This window comes from Spermophilus citellus (genome assembly GCF_964194105.1).
Source record: "Spermophilus citellus genome assembly, chromosome: 1".
Lineage (NCBI taxonomy): Eukaryota > Metazoa > Chordata > Mammalia > Rodentia > Sciuridae > Spermophilus > Spermophilus citellus.
The window spans coordinates 151,436,066-151,454,297 of NC_138182.1; the positions used below are offsets into that span (position 1 = coordinate 151,436,066).

Sequence of the window (18,232 nt, forward strand, 5' to 3'; positions counted from 1 at the left end):
ACAGTGTTATTAGAGTTAAATATCTCAAGTATAAATAAATGAATTCTGAGCATTTAGAATATACTTGTTCTTAGGAGATACTGTTGAAGTACTTAGGAATTCAATGTTTTATTGTTTGCAACTTACTCTTCATTGGTTCAGCAAAAATTAGATACATATAGAAAGGATGAAATATTACCAGTTGACAAATCTAAATAAAAAGCACATGAATATTCACATAGTATTAAAACTGTTCTGTGGGTTTGAGAATTATTTTAAATAAAAAAAGAAAAGAAAAGGAGTATTGGTGCTGGGGTTGTGGCTCAGTGGTAGAGCGCTTGCCTAGCACGAGTGAGGCACTGGGTTCGATTCTCAGCACCACATACAAATAAATAAAATAAAGGTCCATCAACAACTAAAAAATATTAAAAAACAGAATAGGAGTATTTATTAAAGAAACCAGATTTGGTGTGTTAGTCAGCTTTTTGTTATTGTGACCAAAATATTTGACAAGAACAACTTAGAGAAGAAAAGGTTTATTTTGATTTAGATTTTAAAGGATTCAGCTCATGGTCAGCTGGCTCCATTTCTCTGGGCTTGAGGTGAAGAAGAACATCATGATGGAAGAGTGTGGTGGAGGAAAGCTGCTCATCTCATGGCAGATGGGAAGCAGAGAGAAGATGGGGCCAAGGAGAAGATAAACCCTTTTAAGGCACACCCCCAGTTACCTACTTTCTTTCTACCTCCCAGTAGTCCATCCAGCTATCAGGGTTAATTTGAATTCCACTGATGAGGTCAGAGCCCTCATGATTCAGTCCTTATCTTAAGCTCCACCTCAGAACCTTGCTTCATTGGGGTTTCAACACCTGAGCTTTTAGGGCTATTCCAGATCCAAACCATAACACTCAAGCAGTGAGCATAGATTTCCATTAAAAAATAACAATGGAGCAAGCTTTTCAAGAAAATAGTTAAAAGTAGGAATCACAAATAGGTTGTGTTTTTATTAGTTTGCTTTTGTTTTAGGAGGGTACTGGGGATTGAACTCAGGGGCACTCAACCACTGAGCCACATCCCCAGGCCTTTTTTATATTTTATTTAGAGACAGGGTCTCACTGAGTTGCTTAGCACCTTTATGTTGCTGAAGCTGGCTTTGAACTCTTGAATCCTCCTGCCTCAGCCTCCCAAGCTGCTGGGATTATAAGCTTGCACCACCACGCCCAGCTCACAAATAGGTTTTTTTTTTTTAAAAGAGAGAGAGAGAGAGAGAAGTGAGAGAGAGAAAGAGATAATATTTTAATATTTATTTTTCAGTTTTTGGTGGACACATTTTTATTTTATTTTTATGTGGTGCTGAGGATCAAACCCAGCGATCCGTGCATGCCAGGTGAGCGCGTTACCACTTGAGCCACATCCGCATCCCCACAAATAGGTTTTTAATTTCATTAATCATCTCTGATTAATGAATAGCTGCTGTCAGACATGTTGAAATGCATGGGATGCTGAAGCTATATCCATGATTTATTAGCAGTGTTTACCAAGGACTTAATACATCTCTACTTAAATGTTTATATCACTACACTCTAGCTGACCCTTAACTAATCACTCACTGCTTGATCTAACCCATTTTTATCCTGAAGGTTAACTTTTCTCTGGCATTAATGTTCTTCTTGAAACTAGCCAGGCTCTCCAAATCTTTATTTCAAAATGACATATCCTTAAATTGGTCTTAAGGAATGGGGAAACACAGGGCCTTTCTTCTAGGAGTAGTCCCCTATATAACTCATCAGATTATAAGGGCTTTAAAACCTAACACAATTAAGAACTCAGTCCACATCCCCTAGGCTGGGGATGTGGCTCAAGTGGTAACACGCTCTCCTGGCATGCGCAGGGCGCTGGGTTCGATCCTCAGCACCACCTAAAAATAATATAAAGATGTTATGTCCACTGAAAACTGAAAAATAAATATTAAAAAAAATTCTCTCTTTCTCTCTCCTCTCCTCTCTTAAAAAAAAAAAAACTCAGTTCTTCACTAGTATTCTGATGATCTGTTGCAGTTATTTTTCATTTTGTTGGATCTTAGTGACTTAGACTACTTTGCCATCATTCTTCCCAGTCTCCTATGTGCTGAGGTGATGAAACTATGCCTGTATTTTATTCTGTTTCTAGTCCCTTATGATTCTTCTTTGCTCTCCTGAGAGCAGATGCAGTTTTCATGTCATCAAGAACAGGTAATTTTTGCAGGGCACCTGGCACATACTTACAATCCTGGCTACTTAAGAGGCAGCTGAGGCAGGAGGATCACAAGTTCAAGGTCAGCCTCAGCAACTTAGTGAGAACCCGTCTTAAAATAAAAATTAAATGGGGCCGGGGTTGTGGTAATTGTTTGGCATGTGTGAGGCACTGGGTTCGATCCTCAGCATGATTGATAGATAGATAGATAGATAGATAGATAGATAGATAGATAAAATAAAGGTATCGTGTCCATCTACAACTAAAAAAAAATTTTAAATAAATAGATAAAAATTAAATGTATGAGTTTGTTGGGATGAACCCAACTAACATGTGTAACAATAAAGCTCTAATTTAAAAAAAAATGAAATGTATGTCAGAACTTGAAAAAAATTAAAATTTTAATTTAAAAGGGCTGGGGTATAGTATAGCTCGGGGTAGAGCACCCCTGGATTCAATCTTCAAGTACCACAAGAAAGAAAAGGAGGGGGAATTTTTTTGTCTATTTAAGAAGAGAAAGGAAAATTTAAAAAATAAGTGAAAGGAGCCTCTATAATAGTATGTGCTCAATAAATATCATTGAATGGATGGTTGACATAATTAAACATTTCTTTTCCCAAACAGCTTTCCTGTTGAAATTAGTTGATACATTTATTTAGTGTTGTTTGAAAGAAATTACCTGGATTGGTTCCCTCAGCTACTTGTGCAGCTTTCCCTCTTCCTTTTTCAGCTTGAGTCTTCAAGAGGGAGCCTCAGAACTGATTTCTAAAACTGTTTGTACCTGGTGTGATTATAAAGCAATGAGACTGATTGTCATATGTTGTTTGTGGGATCCGTCTCAGTTACTTTATAGCCATACCTGGTATCTTATACCACAGATCATTGCCTGTTGAACAACATTTAAAAGCACAAACCTAAGATTTCTAGGTGGAAATTTAAGCTGGCTTAGCATTATTTTATGATTTTCTCTAATTTATTACTAACCAGAACTCATTTCAGAAAGGTAATTAGATGTTAATTTTATTGCTTGCTTTAATTTTGCATTTTCTTTTTGTTATGGATTTTTAATCAGTGTTCTGATAAACTGCTGTTCTGATAAAGTGGCTGGAACAATTTTGAATAAGGTAATATATAAATATACATTCCACTGGATTACATTTTTCATAAAATTTCTTTTATTGATTTTTTTTCTGTCACATGTAGTCTTTTGACTACATGTAATACAAGGATAGTTCTTTTAGCTAAATATGAAACATATAAAGCCAAATGTTTTTAACACTCATCAAAGTAGCTTTTGAAAGTCAAGTGTTAGGGGTTGTTTGTTTTGTTTGGTGGTTTACATTTACATACACAAGCCTTATTCATATTCTAATAGATAATTATACTTTTCTCTTTCCTCAAATAAAATGTTTATTCCTCTTCTCCTATACTTCTGTCTCTCTTAAGAGTTCTTTGAAGAAGTCAGATTGCATGTACCCATAAGTAGCTTTATAAAAGGTTGGTTGCTGACATATTAGTGGTAGACAAGCTTCTCTGTTTCCTAAAATTAGGAAGCTATTTCCATTGTGTAGAAGGAAAGAGAGAGAGATTTTATGCTATCCACAGGAGAGGTAGTTACTTGCCTTGAATGTATACCAGCTTCTGGAAATTAAGAGGGAAAGGACTAGAAGGGCTTACAAAGGGCTTAGAAGGGCAACTTAAGACCACGTTTATAGTTGCATTATTTGTGGCTGTGACAGACGTCTAAACAGCTATTAAAAGTTGGAGATTTTTTATGCAAAACTAGTCCGAATGTTAAAGCTTGAATCTTTCTCAAGAAGGGCTTGAATTCCAAAAGGACTTTGGAGTAAACTTGAAAGGAGCCTTATTTGGGTCAGGTCTACATATAGGACCAAGGTTAGTTTGAAGTGTTACTAATAAAAGGTATGACAATTTGTTGTTGTAGTTCTGTTACTAGGCATATGTTGTAAGTCTCAGTGATGTTATAAAGCTCCATGCCTTATGCTTCTTTCTATCCCTTGTACAGTTTACACATAATAGGTGCTCCAGGAATGCAAGAAATACCTACTTGTACTATATGTAACAGTATTTTTCTTCATTTCTTAAGATATTAGGACTTTCTGAAGACCACTTAAGATAGAAAAAGTTTTATAATATAAACCCACCATGATTTTATCACATTTCCATGGCTATATATTATGCTGTGATATTATCTGTTGTCACATTTGGCTGGCTTAATAATCTTTTTAAAATGTAGTTGTCTTTAAGACAAGTTAATATTGTTCTTAACACTGCAGTTGTTTAACGCCTCATGTCTAAGTTTTAGGTATTATACAACATGGTCCCACTTGGAAACTACATACCCAACTGCAGCTTCATTTCACTTGAAAAGCTGAATCTATAAATTCTTCCCATTAGCAAAAATTGTAGTTTTTCTAAGGAACATATTTTATTTTTCTAAAAATTCTAAATGTCACTTGAGTATATATATTTATTTTGCATTACAGGCACTGGAGATATTATTGCTGTCATGATAACAGAATTGAGGGGTAAGGATATTTTGAGTTATCTGGAGAAAAACATCTCTGTACAAATGACAATAGCTGTTGGAACTCGGATGCCACCAAAGAACTTCAGCCGTGGTTCTCTAGTCTTCGTGTCAATATCCTTTATTGTTTTGATGATTATTTCTTCAGCATGGCTCATATTCTACTTCATTCAGAAGATCAGGTACACAAATGCACGTGACAGGAACCAGGTGAGCTACCAGAACTCTCCAACAATAACTATAATCCATAGGCGCTATTGTGATCACACATCTTGCAACATTTTTTTTTGATTAAAGCTGTAACCTTAGGGGCTGGGACTATGGCTTAGTGGTAGAGTGCTCACCTAGCATGTGTGAGGCACTGGGTTCGATCCTCAGCACCACATATATGTAAAATAAAGATATTGTGTCCACCTTAAAAAAAAAAAGCTAGGAAATAAATATTAAAAAAAAAAAAGCTGTAACCTTAGAGTCATTGTAATACATTGAAAACATATCTACACTAATATTTTAAATACCTAAAAGGGGAAATTGTTTTATTTATAGTTATCACTGATGATATTCTGGTTAGCCAGATAATGTCATGATATGATATAAATAATTCTATTAATTTGGAGAAATATCACAAAGTTGTATTTTTAAAAATTTATTTGTTATTAGTTATACATGACAGTAGAATGCATTTTGACACATCATACATAAATGGAGTATAACTTCTCATTCTTCTGGTTGTACATGATGAAGAGTTACACAGGTCAAAGTTGTATTTTTAAAATGGTAACTTTAGTTGTCACAAGAGAGGGGAGCTGGGAGGATTGAGGAGGTTTCATTCTATACCCTTTTCTATTTTAATCTTTTTCCCACATAAATTTTGAACTATGTATTATCTATTCAGGAGAAAAAAATCAATTAAAAATAAATTTCCTGTCATATCTAAACTCAGACATGGGATGAGGGTGAGGTGGGGAAGAACAGTAGACGAAATGGTCATTTTAGAATTTCTCTCTGAATGGTCATTTTAGAATTTTGTTAATTTACACATCCTAAGGGCTCAATGAATTTTGGTTTAATGAATAAAGACTCTACGTAGAGGCAGTTCCCCGGATGAAGGGTGTAGATAGATGATGATTCTGAGTTTGTTAGTTTGTGTAATATCCTAAGAGTTGGGTTTGGGTTGTCCCTGTCCTAGACTTTTCCTTTAGGAACTAAGAAGTGAATTTCTTAGAGAGAAGCCAAGTTTTGCATAGCGCGATCTTGTTCTATCGGTGTATAAGGATTCCCATGGAGGAGTTGGAATTTTCATCTCTCCTTATTCTAGTAAAAGAAGAATAGACTTTGGCATGGAAAAGGTGTGGGTTCAAATTCCTACCTTATTACCAGTTTACCTATTTTCTTCCTGGACAATTTATTTAGCTTCTCAACTTGTTTCTTCATCTGAAAATAGTTATAAAATTTGTTTTTGTTTTTGCAGTACTGGGAATTGAACCCAGGGCCTCATGCAAGCTAGTGAAGTTCTACCACTGAACCACATCCCCAGCCTTTGAAATTTCTGAAAATTACAGTTTATTGAACATGAACATGCCAGGCTCTATGAAGTATCTTGTCTACTTTTAAATTTTTAATTTTAATAAGTTTTATAATTTACAAAAAGTTGCAAGAATAATGCAAAAGTATTCCCTTCATGAATATTATCCAGCTGTTAACATTTTCTATATTTTCCTTTCTATGTTTAAAAATATATAAACCATTTGAGAGTAAGTTTTAGATATGGTGCACCCTACCTTTAATACTTCATTGTGTGTTTTGTAAAAACAAGAACATTCTCTTATTTAACCATAGTATGATTATTCAAAATCAGGAAATTAACATAAATCTACAGACCAGATAGTTGTATAAAATAGTTTTCAAGTTGTGTAAAACTGCTCAATAATTCCATTTTGATAGCAAAGAAAACCCCAGCTTGATTGGATCAGATTTACAGATTACATTGCATTTCATTGTTATGTCTCTTATTGTTCCATGACATTGACATTTGCCAAGAGGGTCAGATTTTGTGTTTGAGTTTGTCTGACATTCCTTCATGATTAGATTCAGATTATGTATACTTTCTGAGAAATACTGGCCTTTTGCATTTTTTAAACTTTATTTTGAGATAATTGAAGAGTTACTTGCATTTGTAAGAAATAATGCAGAGATCTGTTTTCTTCTAGTGATAATATATTGCTTGATCATAGTTAGTATTACAACTATAATTATAGTTAGTATTCCACAAATTGATGTGGATGTTATCTACTGATTTTACTGCATTCACTGGACTCTTTATGTGAGAGTATGTGTGTTTTTAGTTCTGTGCAGTCTTATATTCATGTGACCATCACAGTCAAGATACACAACAGTTTCATGCAAGGATTCCTCGGGCTACTGTTACAGTCATAGTACCTTCTTCCCTAACCCCTCACTACCACTAATCTGTTCCCCATGTCTATAGCTTTGTCGTCTCAAGAATGCTATGTATATAGAGATATATTGTGCTTCACCTCTAGAGTTTAGATTTCTTCATTCAGCATAATTCCCTTGATGTCCTTCTAACTTGGGAGTATCAGTAGTTTATTCTATTTTAATAATTTTGGCTTTAATTTGCATTTTCCAGTGACTACTGATGTTGATTATCTTTTCATGTGCTTATTTGCCATCCTCTTTAGTGAAATGTCCATTTATGTCTCTTGCCCATTTTCTGCCTGGATTGTTTTTTACTGCTCAGTTTCAGATGTGTGGTTTGCAAATACTTTCTTACATTCTAGTTTGTCTTTTCAACCTCTTTATTGGGTCTTTTAAAGAACAAAAGTTTTTAATTATGATGAAGCTTAATATATGAATTTTTCCTTTTATGAATCGTGTTTTGTGTCAAATATAAAAAGAAAAACCCTGCCTAACCCTAAATATTCCAAAGATTTTCTTTTTATCTTCCCTAAAAGTTTTATAGTTTTCCTTTTTTTTTTTTTTTTTTTTTTTTAAAGAGAGAGTGAGAGAGGGAGAGAGAGAGGAGAGAGAGAGAATTTTAATATTTATTTTTCAGTTATCGGCGGACACATCTTTGTTGGTATGTGGTGCTGAGGATCGAACCCAGGCCGCACGCATGCCAGGCGAGCGCGCTACCGCTTGAGCCACATCCCCAGCCCCTATAGTTTTCCTTTTTAGATTTAAGCTTGTAGTTTATTTATTGGAAACCTTTTCTCTTTTTTGTAATATATGCACTTAGGGGCTGGGGATATAGCTCAGTTGATAGAGTGCTTGCCCTGCATGCACAAGGCCCTGGGTTCTAATCCCCAGTACCACAAAAAAAAAAAAAAACCTCTAATATATGCATTTAGAGCTATAGATTTTTCTCAGCACTTCTTTATCTGTGTCCCACACATTTTCAATTGTTAATTAATTTAACATGTTATGTTTTCATTCAGTTCTATGTTTTTCTTTTTCTTTTGAGACTTCCTCTTTGACTCATGTTATTAAGAAATGTGTTTAGCCAGGCACAGCAGCACGCCTGTAATCCCAGTGGCTTGGAGATTGAGGCAGCCTCAGCAATTTAGCAAGGCCCTAAGGAACTTAGCAAGACTCTGTTTCTAAATAAAATATAAGAAAGGGATAGGAATGTGACTTAGTGGTTAAGTGCCCCTGGGTTCAATCCCCAATACCAAAAAAACAAAAAAAAAAAAAAAAAAAAGTTTAATATTCTTTATTATCTTGGTGTTATTGTCACGTTATCTTAGTGGCTCCATTATGATCAGCGAAATACTTTGATTCCTATTCTTTTTCTGTTTCTTAAGATTTGTTTTATGATCTAGGATATGGTCTACCTTGATGGATGTTTCATGGGTACTTAAAAAAATGTGAATTGAGCTGCTATAAACATTGATGTGGCTGACCTACTGTAGTATGCTGATTTTAAGTCCTTTGGGGTGTAAACCAAGGAGTGGGATAGCTGGGTCAAATGGAACCAGGTGTCCTTCAATAAATGAATGGATAAAGAAAATGTGTTATATATACTCAATGGATATTACTCCCCTTTAAAGAACAGAGAAATTATGGCATTTGCCAGTAAATGGGTGGATTTGGATAATATCATGCCAAGTGAAATAAGCCATAAAACCAAAGGCCGAATGTTTTCTCTAATATGCAGATGCTAAGTCACAATAAGGGGAAGGCACTAGAGAAGAATAGCGTTACTTAGATTAGTGAAGGGAGGGGAGGAGACATGGGAATAGGAAAGAAGTGGAATGCAACAGACATTATTACTGTATGTATGTATGTGACTGCATGACCAATATGATTCTACAACATGTACACACAGAAAAATGAGAAATTATATCCCATCTATGATATATCAAAATGCATAAAAAATTAATTTAAAAATGTGTGTTCTGGGACTGGGTGGTTGTGGCTTAGTGGTAGAGCGCTCGTCTAGCATGTGTGAGGCCCTGAGTTAGATCCTCAGTACCACATAAAAATAAATAAATAATTTAAAAGAATAATTTCTTATAAAAAAAAATCTGTGTTCTGCTGTTGGGTGGAGTGTGTATAAATTTCAAATCAGTGTTCTCCCTGAGGAGCTGGGTTGGGAGACTACTTTCCCACTGGGTGCTGGTGGAACTAGGGTAAGAGAAATAGTGTGATTTTCCCCTAGGCATCTGGCTAGAGTAGAATAGGTATTGCCCAGAAAAGTTTTCTGATATTAGATCACCTTCTTCCTGGCACTTTGACTAGAGGAATTAGGCTTTTCTTGGCTTTGTCTGTTTCCTATTGGAAGTTCCAGATTGGAGGCTTCTGTAGCATGTTGTCTGGAATATATGGGAAGCAGTAGGAAGCCCAAGGAGCTCAGCACCCTGCGTTTTCCTCAAGTCTCAAGGTTCCTGGATAGCATACCTCCTCTTTCCTTATTATAAATGCCATGTGACTTTAAAATAAAAAACAGATTAAAGATTTTTTTAAAAAAATACATTGCCATATGAAATACTGAAAATAAAATGAAGAAGAGCTGCTTGACAGAAAGCCTATAGTAATAATTAGCTGAATGTAGCACTTCCAGAGACCTTTGGAAAAAACTCATAGTTGTCCCGGGAGCCTGCTATTTGAAGATGGTGCTTTAATTAGCACCCAGTTAGAGGCCTATGTGAGATGAAGGAGTAAATGCAGTCACCATCTGGCACTGGCCATAAACAGGGCTTGTTTCCCTAGCATTTGTTTTGTGGCTCCTTTCAAAGCATCCCTCTCCAGACAGTGCTTCAGTGGAAAGTGATGTTCTGACCTTTCTTTTCTTCCTTCCATTTTCCCTAACATTGTGAAATGCTTGATGAAATTTTTATGTGACTTAAAAAGCTTAGCTTATTAAAGTTTAATAAGCAGGTGGCAGCAACTTGACTGGTTGAAACATTTGTCTATTTTAAAAGAGAGGCCAGAACTAGTACCAAGGAAAAACAGTGAGTTAAGAAAGACTCTGATTTTCCCCAAGAAAATGTTATATAATGAAGCAGTTATTCTACAGAATATGTTACTAAGGAGAGCTACACATTGTAAATAGTTTTCTAATCACAATGTAAGCACAATGGTAACACTTAAGACCATTTTACATGTGATATAAAAATCTAACGCTTTTGCTTTTAGTTTGCTTTGGCTTTTAGTTTACCGCTTAAGTGTCTGTGGTTTGTTCTTCCTGAAAAACTGTTTCAATACATCAGAATACTATGTTTAGGCACAGATAGCTCAGATGATGGCTAATGTTAAACTTAAATGTAATGTCACTTTTTAAGTTAAGTCAGCGATAGTTATTTTACTTAAAAGAGTAAATGTTTGGTGCTTTTATATTGAAACTGTGCCCAAGGATTTTTCTGAAAATTGTTTTTTTGGTCAACAATTCCTTGATTGATATTGCACTTTTAGTCCCAAAGTAGTTAAATCTGATTTCTAAAACTACAATAAAATTTTTATTTTGCTGTTGAAGAAAAGGGCAGATACATAAATTTTCACAGCCTACCTAATGGAGTTTAGAATATCTTAAGATTTCTTGTAAAGATACATATGTTATAGTTAAAGCTTTGTCCTAGGGTTTCATAAACTGACTTCCAGACCACTCACGTATAATCGAATCAAGCCTTTACTGAAGCACACCGGTGGCGGCTGACCAGAACATAAAGCTGTTCCCCTGATCAGCCCCTAACAATTGCAAGGGCACTCCTTATAAGCCTGAAAACCGCAAAAGGGATGTTCAGGGGGTCTAGCCAACGCAAGCAAGCCAGGTTACAGAAGCGGGAGAGTGCAGTCAAGTGGAGGGAAGCCTAACCAATCACAGTTAGCCCAGTCACCCCAGTTACAGAAACAGAGCCCCGTAACCTTAGTTACAGAAACAATACCCCATTAGGTAGTTCCGTGTTCTTAAAGGTTTCTATAGCAAAAGGAAAAGAACATCTTGCTCCAGTCATGACTCTTCTACTTGGCATGGTTGTTTTACAGGATGAAGTCATAAAACAAAATGGAGTCACATTTGCTCCTACTATCACATTCCCCACTGGTTTTAGTAGGTTTGATGTCAATCTTGCACATCATTAGGCCTCAGTTTTTTTGGGTTTTTTTTTTCTCCTGTGTCTAAGGGACTATACTGGGCTCGCAAGACCATAAATCTGACCTCATCCCTTCTGTGTCTAAGGGACTATACTGGGCTCGAAAGACCATAAGTCTGACCTCATCTACATTTTTTGTGTATATGATTTAGGAGGGTTTTTAAGAGGTCGGGTCCTACAGTAATACCAATCAGGAGAAGGGACTAGGGGCCCAACTACAGCTGAACTGATGGTAGTCAACCAAGGGGACCATGAGAATAGGTTTTGGAACCAATTGCCTGAAGTCTGGTGCTTCATCTCTTTCCTTTAACCTGTTTCTCACAAGCGCCAAACTGTCCTTTATTATCCCAGAATGGTTTGCATAGAAACAAGTTTCTCCTGGGGCCATACAAAGTCCTCCTTGTTTCAGAAAGAGACCATCTAGACCTCATCTGTTTTGTAAGACTATTTCTGTCAGAGAGTCTAGTGAAACCTCTAGTTTGGAGATTGACCTTTCTAGTTTTCCTAAATCTATATTTATTTGATAGATGAGGGACTTAAATTTTTTAGAGTTTGTGATAAGACCTGCAGTTCCTAAAGCAGTAGATCCAGCTATTTCCAAACCAGTTAGGAGGGGAACTAAAATAGATGCAGCCCGTCTATGTTGATAAATCAGCGGGGCCTGGCCTTTTAATAAGTCCAGGTGTTCTTTTCCCTTTATTCCATCAAAATAGTAGGTTACATAGTTCAGAGTTATTGACAGTTTGGAGATTTAGTCAAGGAGTTCAAAGTGGGACCCAGGAAGCACAATTTTTGGTGAACAGGGAGTTTTTTTCCACTTATAAGTTGGGTTGTGGAAGCGAGTGTCTCTTTCTGGGAGATCACCCAGGGTGATCTTGGGAGCAGTTTCCCAGATACATCTTCCTGAGCTAGACATGTTGTCGAACATCTACATTGACCGTAATTTTTCCTCTAATATTAGGGACCTCCAACTGCCATAAGGGAAAAGGGCGATGACCGTTCTTGCTACTTCCAGCTGAAAGGAGGCGATGTGCAGTGGGCATGCAGTTTGGAGTACCTTTTTAGAAACTGAGTGGGTCAAGGAGTCCATGGTAAAAATCTGGCTCAGGAAGAACAGGATGTAAATTCACCTGGGGTGGGCACTTCTATGAGAGAAACAAAAAGACATGAGTGCTGAAGTAAGATTAATACAAAATAGCAGTTGTAGCATCTGGAACCTGTCCATGAATATCATGAAAATGACAGAAATTAATAATTGTTTACCAGGAGGCGGAAGACCTAAGAAAATGTCCCAATAACAAGGCCTAACAAAGCCTAATAAGGCACTTTTTTAGGGAACATAAATCTTTAACATTGTCAGAATTATCAGGAATGTAGACACAACATTTAGTTAAATTAGTTAATGTCATCTGTTTTTGTAAAAATACCTTTTTGGCATGACCTCTGTGTTCAGTAAAGATCCTTTTGTTACTTAGGGCTAGATAATTATATTAATAAATATTGATTACACCTACCTATGTAGGAAGTTAGGAAGATCTGTAGGCCTTAAACTGAATAGAAACTTCTGGCATTTATTGGTAGTTACCAGGCATTTTTGCCTAAGAATTTTTCTTCTGTTGTCTCCAGTCTTACTTATTTTGGGGGATGCTAACACTAGTGCACATTTTAAGTTACATTAAAATAACTGTTGTTTCTTTCTAAATGTCCAGGAATGGCTGTGCTTTGGTTTTAACTATTTTTGCTAGGTGTTTAAGACCAAGCTGGTCAAACTGACCTTGTTTCTATCTATTGGTAAGAGTCAGCTGAGTTTCCTTGGAGGACATTCTTAGGGAACGTGTGAGTGGCATTTTAGCTCTGTTAGTGTCATCTGCATTAGGATGATGGGTCAAGGTCTTGCTGACCATATGGCTTCCCTTGGAAGCATCAGGCATGTCTCCTTTTTAAATGACCCTCCTCTTTCGCAGCATGTACACTCATTGGCTTTCTGTTCTCCAGTAGTCTCATTAATCTCCCTTATCGGGAGGTTATGTGGCCTGGAGTTGCAAAGCTTTTTCCCTGTCCTGGGTTCAGGCTGACTTAGAGGGCAAGAGCCAAATATTGGTTTTTTTGGCCCCTTTATTTTAACCTTAATATTTAAATTTGGCCTTAAACATCCAGCAAGTCAGTTTTACCAGTTTTAAAGTAAGAATGCTGGGCTTTAACTTTAATCTTATTAACTTTACAGTTAATTTTTACATAACACAATATCCTTATTTTATTTATTAATTTATGTAATGCTGAAGATCTGCCTGAAGGCAAAAGATGACACCTTAGCATCTACTGTATGATTTTTAAGATATTTTAAAAACTTTTTGCAAGAACTTACATGTGGATATAGTATCTTAGACCTTATAAATGTCTCCAGGTTAGCAAAATGAAATATAACTTTATTACCTGTTTTCACTTTAAAAGTTCAGTAAGGCCTGGGTTTGTTAACTCAGTGGTAGATCGCTTGCCTCACACATATGAGGCACTGGGTTCAATCCTCAGCACCACATAAAAATAAATATATAAAATAAAGGTTTTGTGTCCATTTACAGCTAAAAAAATATTTTTAAAAAGATTTAGTGAGTAGTCAATAGAGAATGCACTTGCATGTCAAAATATAGAAATATACCAAATGTCTCTGTATCAGGGGAAGCTAATACTTGCTAGTACTCTGCATTTATACATTTAAATCTTTGAAAAATTGTGGGTTCAAAATTTTTTCCTTCTAAATTGGGGGGATAAGTAGGAGTATTACATATACCATTCATACTTTTCCTCTAGAAAAGGATTGTATAGTCAAGAAAAGGCAACTACTTTTGTTATTATTGTATGATAGAATGATTTTGTTTATTAGGGAGTAACAGTTCCAAAAGAACTAGAAAGAATAGGTGTTTGAACTGAGTTTATTATTTTGCTTATAATCTGTTGGGAAGGCAGACCGCATCATCAAAATTCTGTGTGGTATAAGTGTTTCTCTTTAGGCGCAAAATGATATTACTCCAGGTGAGTCAGGGACACTTCACAGAGAAGGTAGTGATACTTGAGATGAAGTTCAAAGAATATGCCTGCAGCAGACAGAGACTGGGAGGAAAGTTAGGCAAAGTGATCATTTTCCACAGAGCTGAGGATAGATAAAGGAGACAGGAGAGTTGAATGGCAGAACGTTAGGAATAGTGGGGAGAAGGCTGGGAACTGTGAACCAATATTAGATGAGGAAATTAACACTAGACTATGAAGGGCTTGAATCACATGCTAAGGAATTTAAACTTTATTCCCTAAGAAATAAGAAGTCAAACCAAGGGTCTTCAGCAGTAGAGTGACGAAAGATTTTTCCTGATAGACAAGACTTGCAGGGGACATGGGGAGCTTGCTACTTAAGAGGGAAAACCTGAACACAAAGACAGATATTAATAAGCAGGGTATGTGGAAAGCTAAAAGGAGAGATTGGAGCACAGGGAGACAGCTTTCCTTTGACACAAAAAGGAAAAAGAAAGATAGGGAAAAGAGAGTGAATGAAGGAGGGTATAGATCATAAGACATTCCTGGGGTTTAACTAGTTTATTAGAGCTGTTCACAGAACTCAGAGGAACATTTACTTATTAATAGTTTGCTATAAAGAATATTAGAAGGTTATCGATGAAGAGATCCGAAGTGTAAGATTATGTTAGAATTGACATGGAGCCCTCTCCTGGTATGCTACAGCCCACCTTCCACACCTTTGCCATCCAGAAATTCTCCAAATCCAGCCCTTTTGGGATTTTATAGAAGCTTCATTATATAGGCATGGCTGATTGAATCATTGGCCATGGGTGGTAAAGCAGTTTAACCTTTGAGGACCCTCCCACCCTCATCCCTATTGAGGTTGTGTCTCAAAAGTCTTAACCTCTCAAAGCTTGTCTTAGTCTTACCTTTGACCATTTACCTTCCTGGGGTTGTAGCTCAGTGGTGGAGAACTTGCCTAGCATGTGTGAGGCACGATTCTCAGCACTGCATATAATTAAGTAAAATAAAGGTCCGTTGGCAACTAAAAAATATTAAAAGAAAAAAGCTGAAATTAAGTAATAACTCTATAGCTTTATTTATTTTGAATTATAGATGACAGTATAAATACCCAGCTTATTTTTCTTTTTTCAAAAACATAGTTTCTCTGTCCATAGCCATGACAATTTAGAAACAATGAATATCCCTGTTTATAAAAGAATGACAATAAACTCTGAAGGAATAGCAGAATTTGGGAAAATACTGTTTGGGGGTTCAGTGGCAGAGCACTTCCCGAGCATGTGTGAGCCCTGAGTTTGACCCTCCCCCAGCACCACACACAAAAAAAGAAAGACAAAAAATTGCTATTTTACATCCTCAATAAAATAATGAATTTCTGCCTTACCCCATTTCACCTTAGACTGCTCTAGGGTTGTCTTTAAATGTCACTCCTACATAGAGGAACCTAGGGATCCTTGGGGAAATTACTACAAACCTACAGCTAAAAATGTATAAAGTGGATCTTCTGTCATAAAACCAAGAAGGTATTAAGACCATAGTGGTGGTAGTATAAGTATTTAGTTGTCCTCTTAAAGGACCTCTTCATATCCACAAATGAGGCAGTTATAGCATGTAATGAATAAAAACTGCAAGTGATTTGAAACTAGAGGTTGTTAGAGGACCAACTTATTACTCTAAAAATCAGAGTTTTGAAAAAATTCTAGTTTTTCTATTCAGATTATTGAATGGTAATCAGTTCATGAGGGAAAACTTTTTATAGAAGAATTTCAAGTAATAAATGAATTATGGAATTAGAAAATCATTATTGAAATGATGGGTTTAGTTAGAGATAATCCATGGTTGCTAAAATCAGACATAAAATTCATGTGAGATTTAAAATGGATAGACCAGGCTGACAAAACCTGAATACACTAATCATGCTTCACATCACCAGGATATCACTTGGTAGGAGTTATTCTTGCTAAAGCAATTGAACCTAAGAACAGTTGTTTAAGAAATGGACCAAATAAATGACACCAAGAAGAATCAGACAATTTAAAATGTGGGATGTTCTGTATAACCAATAACCCAGTTTTATCCTTTAAAAATGGTATTTAAATATAAAAGTATGGTTAGAGACATCTGCTTTGGGCTAAGATGTAAAAATGGACTTGGTTTGCCCTCTTGTCTGAAACAGTTAATAAGAAAACAACTTCAAAACATTAGATATCAGGCAGCAACGGACAGAAATTCCTGAAAAATGGAAAACAAATGAGATGATCCTAGGATTGTTCATTTTAAATGTCTTGAGAGAATTTCGAAGTGACTATATAGAGGGCCATGGCAGAATACAGTAGCCTGCTTCCTTGGAAGGAACAGATATGAGACCTAGGAGAACAACCTGACTGGTATTCTTAGAGCACAGTAATGAAGAGAAGAGAAATGTATGGGGGCGGGAGGAACACCCTGAGATCTACAGAGTCCAACTGTCTTGCATATTTTCCAAAGTAATAATCAACCCATATGTGTGGAAACTATCTAAGACTGGGATGGGGGGGGATGGGAGAAATCCAAAGAGTTGAGGAAACAGTATATATTCAGAACTGAATTTTCATTTTCTACTTCCAGATGAGATTGGGCAAGTTCAGGATGGTATGGCCGTAGATTCACTTTCTACTTCCCAACCTCTCCCTGCATCATTCCCAAGTCATTAAATAATGACTCTTCTTTTCTAAGCAGCATAAGCCCCCAAACCATGGTGTTATCTACACCCCCCTTCTCTTTGTCTTACACTCCACATCAAATCCACCTACCTTCAGATATATTCTATACAATAACTATGAACAATCCAAAAAAGAAATAAAACTATCCCATTTACAATAACATTAAGAGGTATAAAATACTGAACAATAAACTTAACCAAAGAGGTGAAAGACTTACACCCTGAAAACTAAAAAATATTGCTTAAGGGAATTAAAGAAGATGCACATACAGACTGAGTAGCCCTTATCTTAGTGTTTAGGACCAGAAGTGTTTCAGATTTCTGAGTTTTCTAGATTTGAGGATACTTGCATACATTTTACTGGTTGAGTATCCCTAATCCAAAAATCTGAAATTCAAGATGTTCCAAAATCCAAAATGTTCTGAGAACATGATTTCAGAGCATTTTGGATTTCAGATTTTCTGAGTATGAATGTAAATGCAAAGAAATCCTGTGTTCATGAATTGAATATTCTAAATTGTTTAGATGTTAGTACTAGCTAAAGTGATCCAGCTATTCATTGAAGTCCTTATCAAAATCCTAATGCTATTTTTTCTCCAAAATAGAAAAATCCATGCTAAAATATATATGAAATCTCAAGAGATCCTCAATAGCTAAAAATTCTTTTAAAAGAAGAAAAAGTTAAAGGTCTCATGCTTCCCAGTTTTAAATTGTGCTTCAAAGTTACAATCAACCCAGTTTGGTGCTGGCATAAAGACAGATCTGTATGCCAGTAGAATAGAAAAGGGTGCCAAGATCATTCATTGGGGTTAGGAAAGTCTTTAATAACAGTGGTAGGAAAACTGGTTGTCAGCATGTAAAAGAATGAAGTTGAACTCTTACACTGTTTACAAAAATTAATTCAGAATGGACCAAAGACCTATACACAAGAGCCAGAACTATAAAATTTTAGAATAAGATGTAGGAGAAAAGCTTTGTAACACCGAATCTGGCATTGATTTCTTGGTTCTGGTACCAAAAGGAAAAGAGGAGGAATTGATACAGTGAAGTACATACATCAAAATTAAAGACATCTATGCATAGTAAGATAGAGGAAGGAGAATAGGGGGAGGACAAGAGGAGGGAAAGTGGGGAAAA

General features: G+C 36.1%; 1 protein-coding gene across 3 annotated transcripts in view; it reads left to right on the plus strand.

The window, feature by feature from the left end:
* Nucleotides 1-18,232, plus strand: part of RNF130 (ring finger protein 130) — a 128,227-nt gene that overhangs the window by 57,845 nt on the left and 52,150 nt on the right. For all 3 annotated transcript variants that reach the window (XM_081281019.1, XM_081281020.1, XM_081281021.1), the window contains exon 3: nucleotides 4,716-4,966. In XM_081281019.1, coding sequence (XP_081137145.1) covers nucleotides 4,716-4,966 — 251 coding nt within the window. The remainder of the gene's footprint in view (nucleotides 1-4,715; nucleotides 4,967-18,232) is intronic.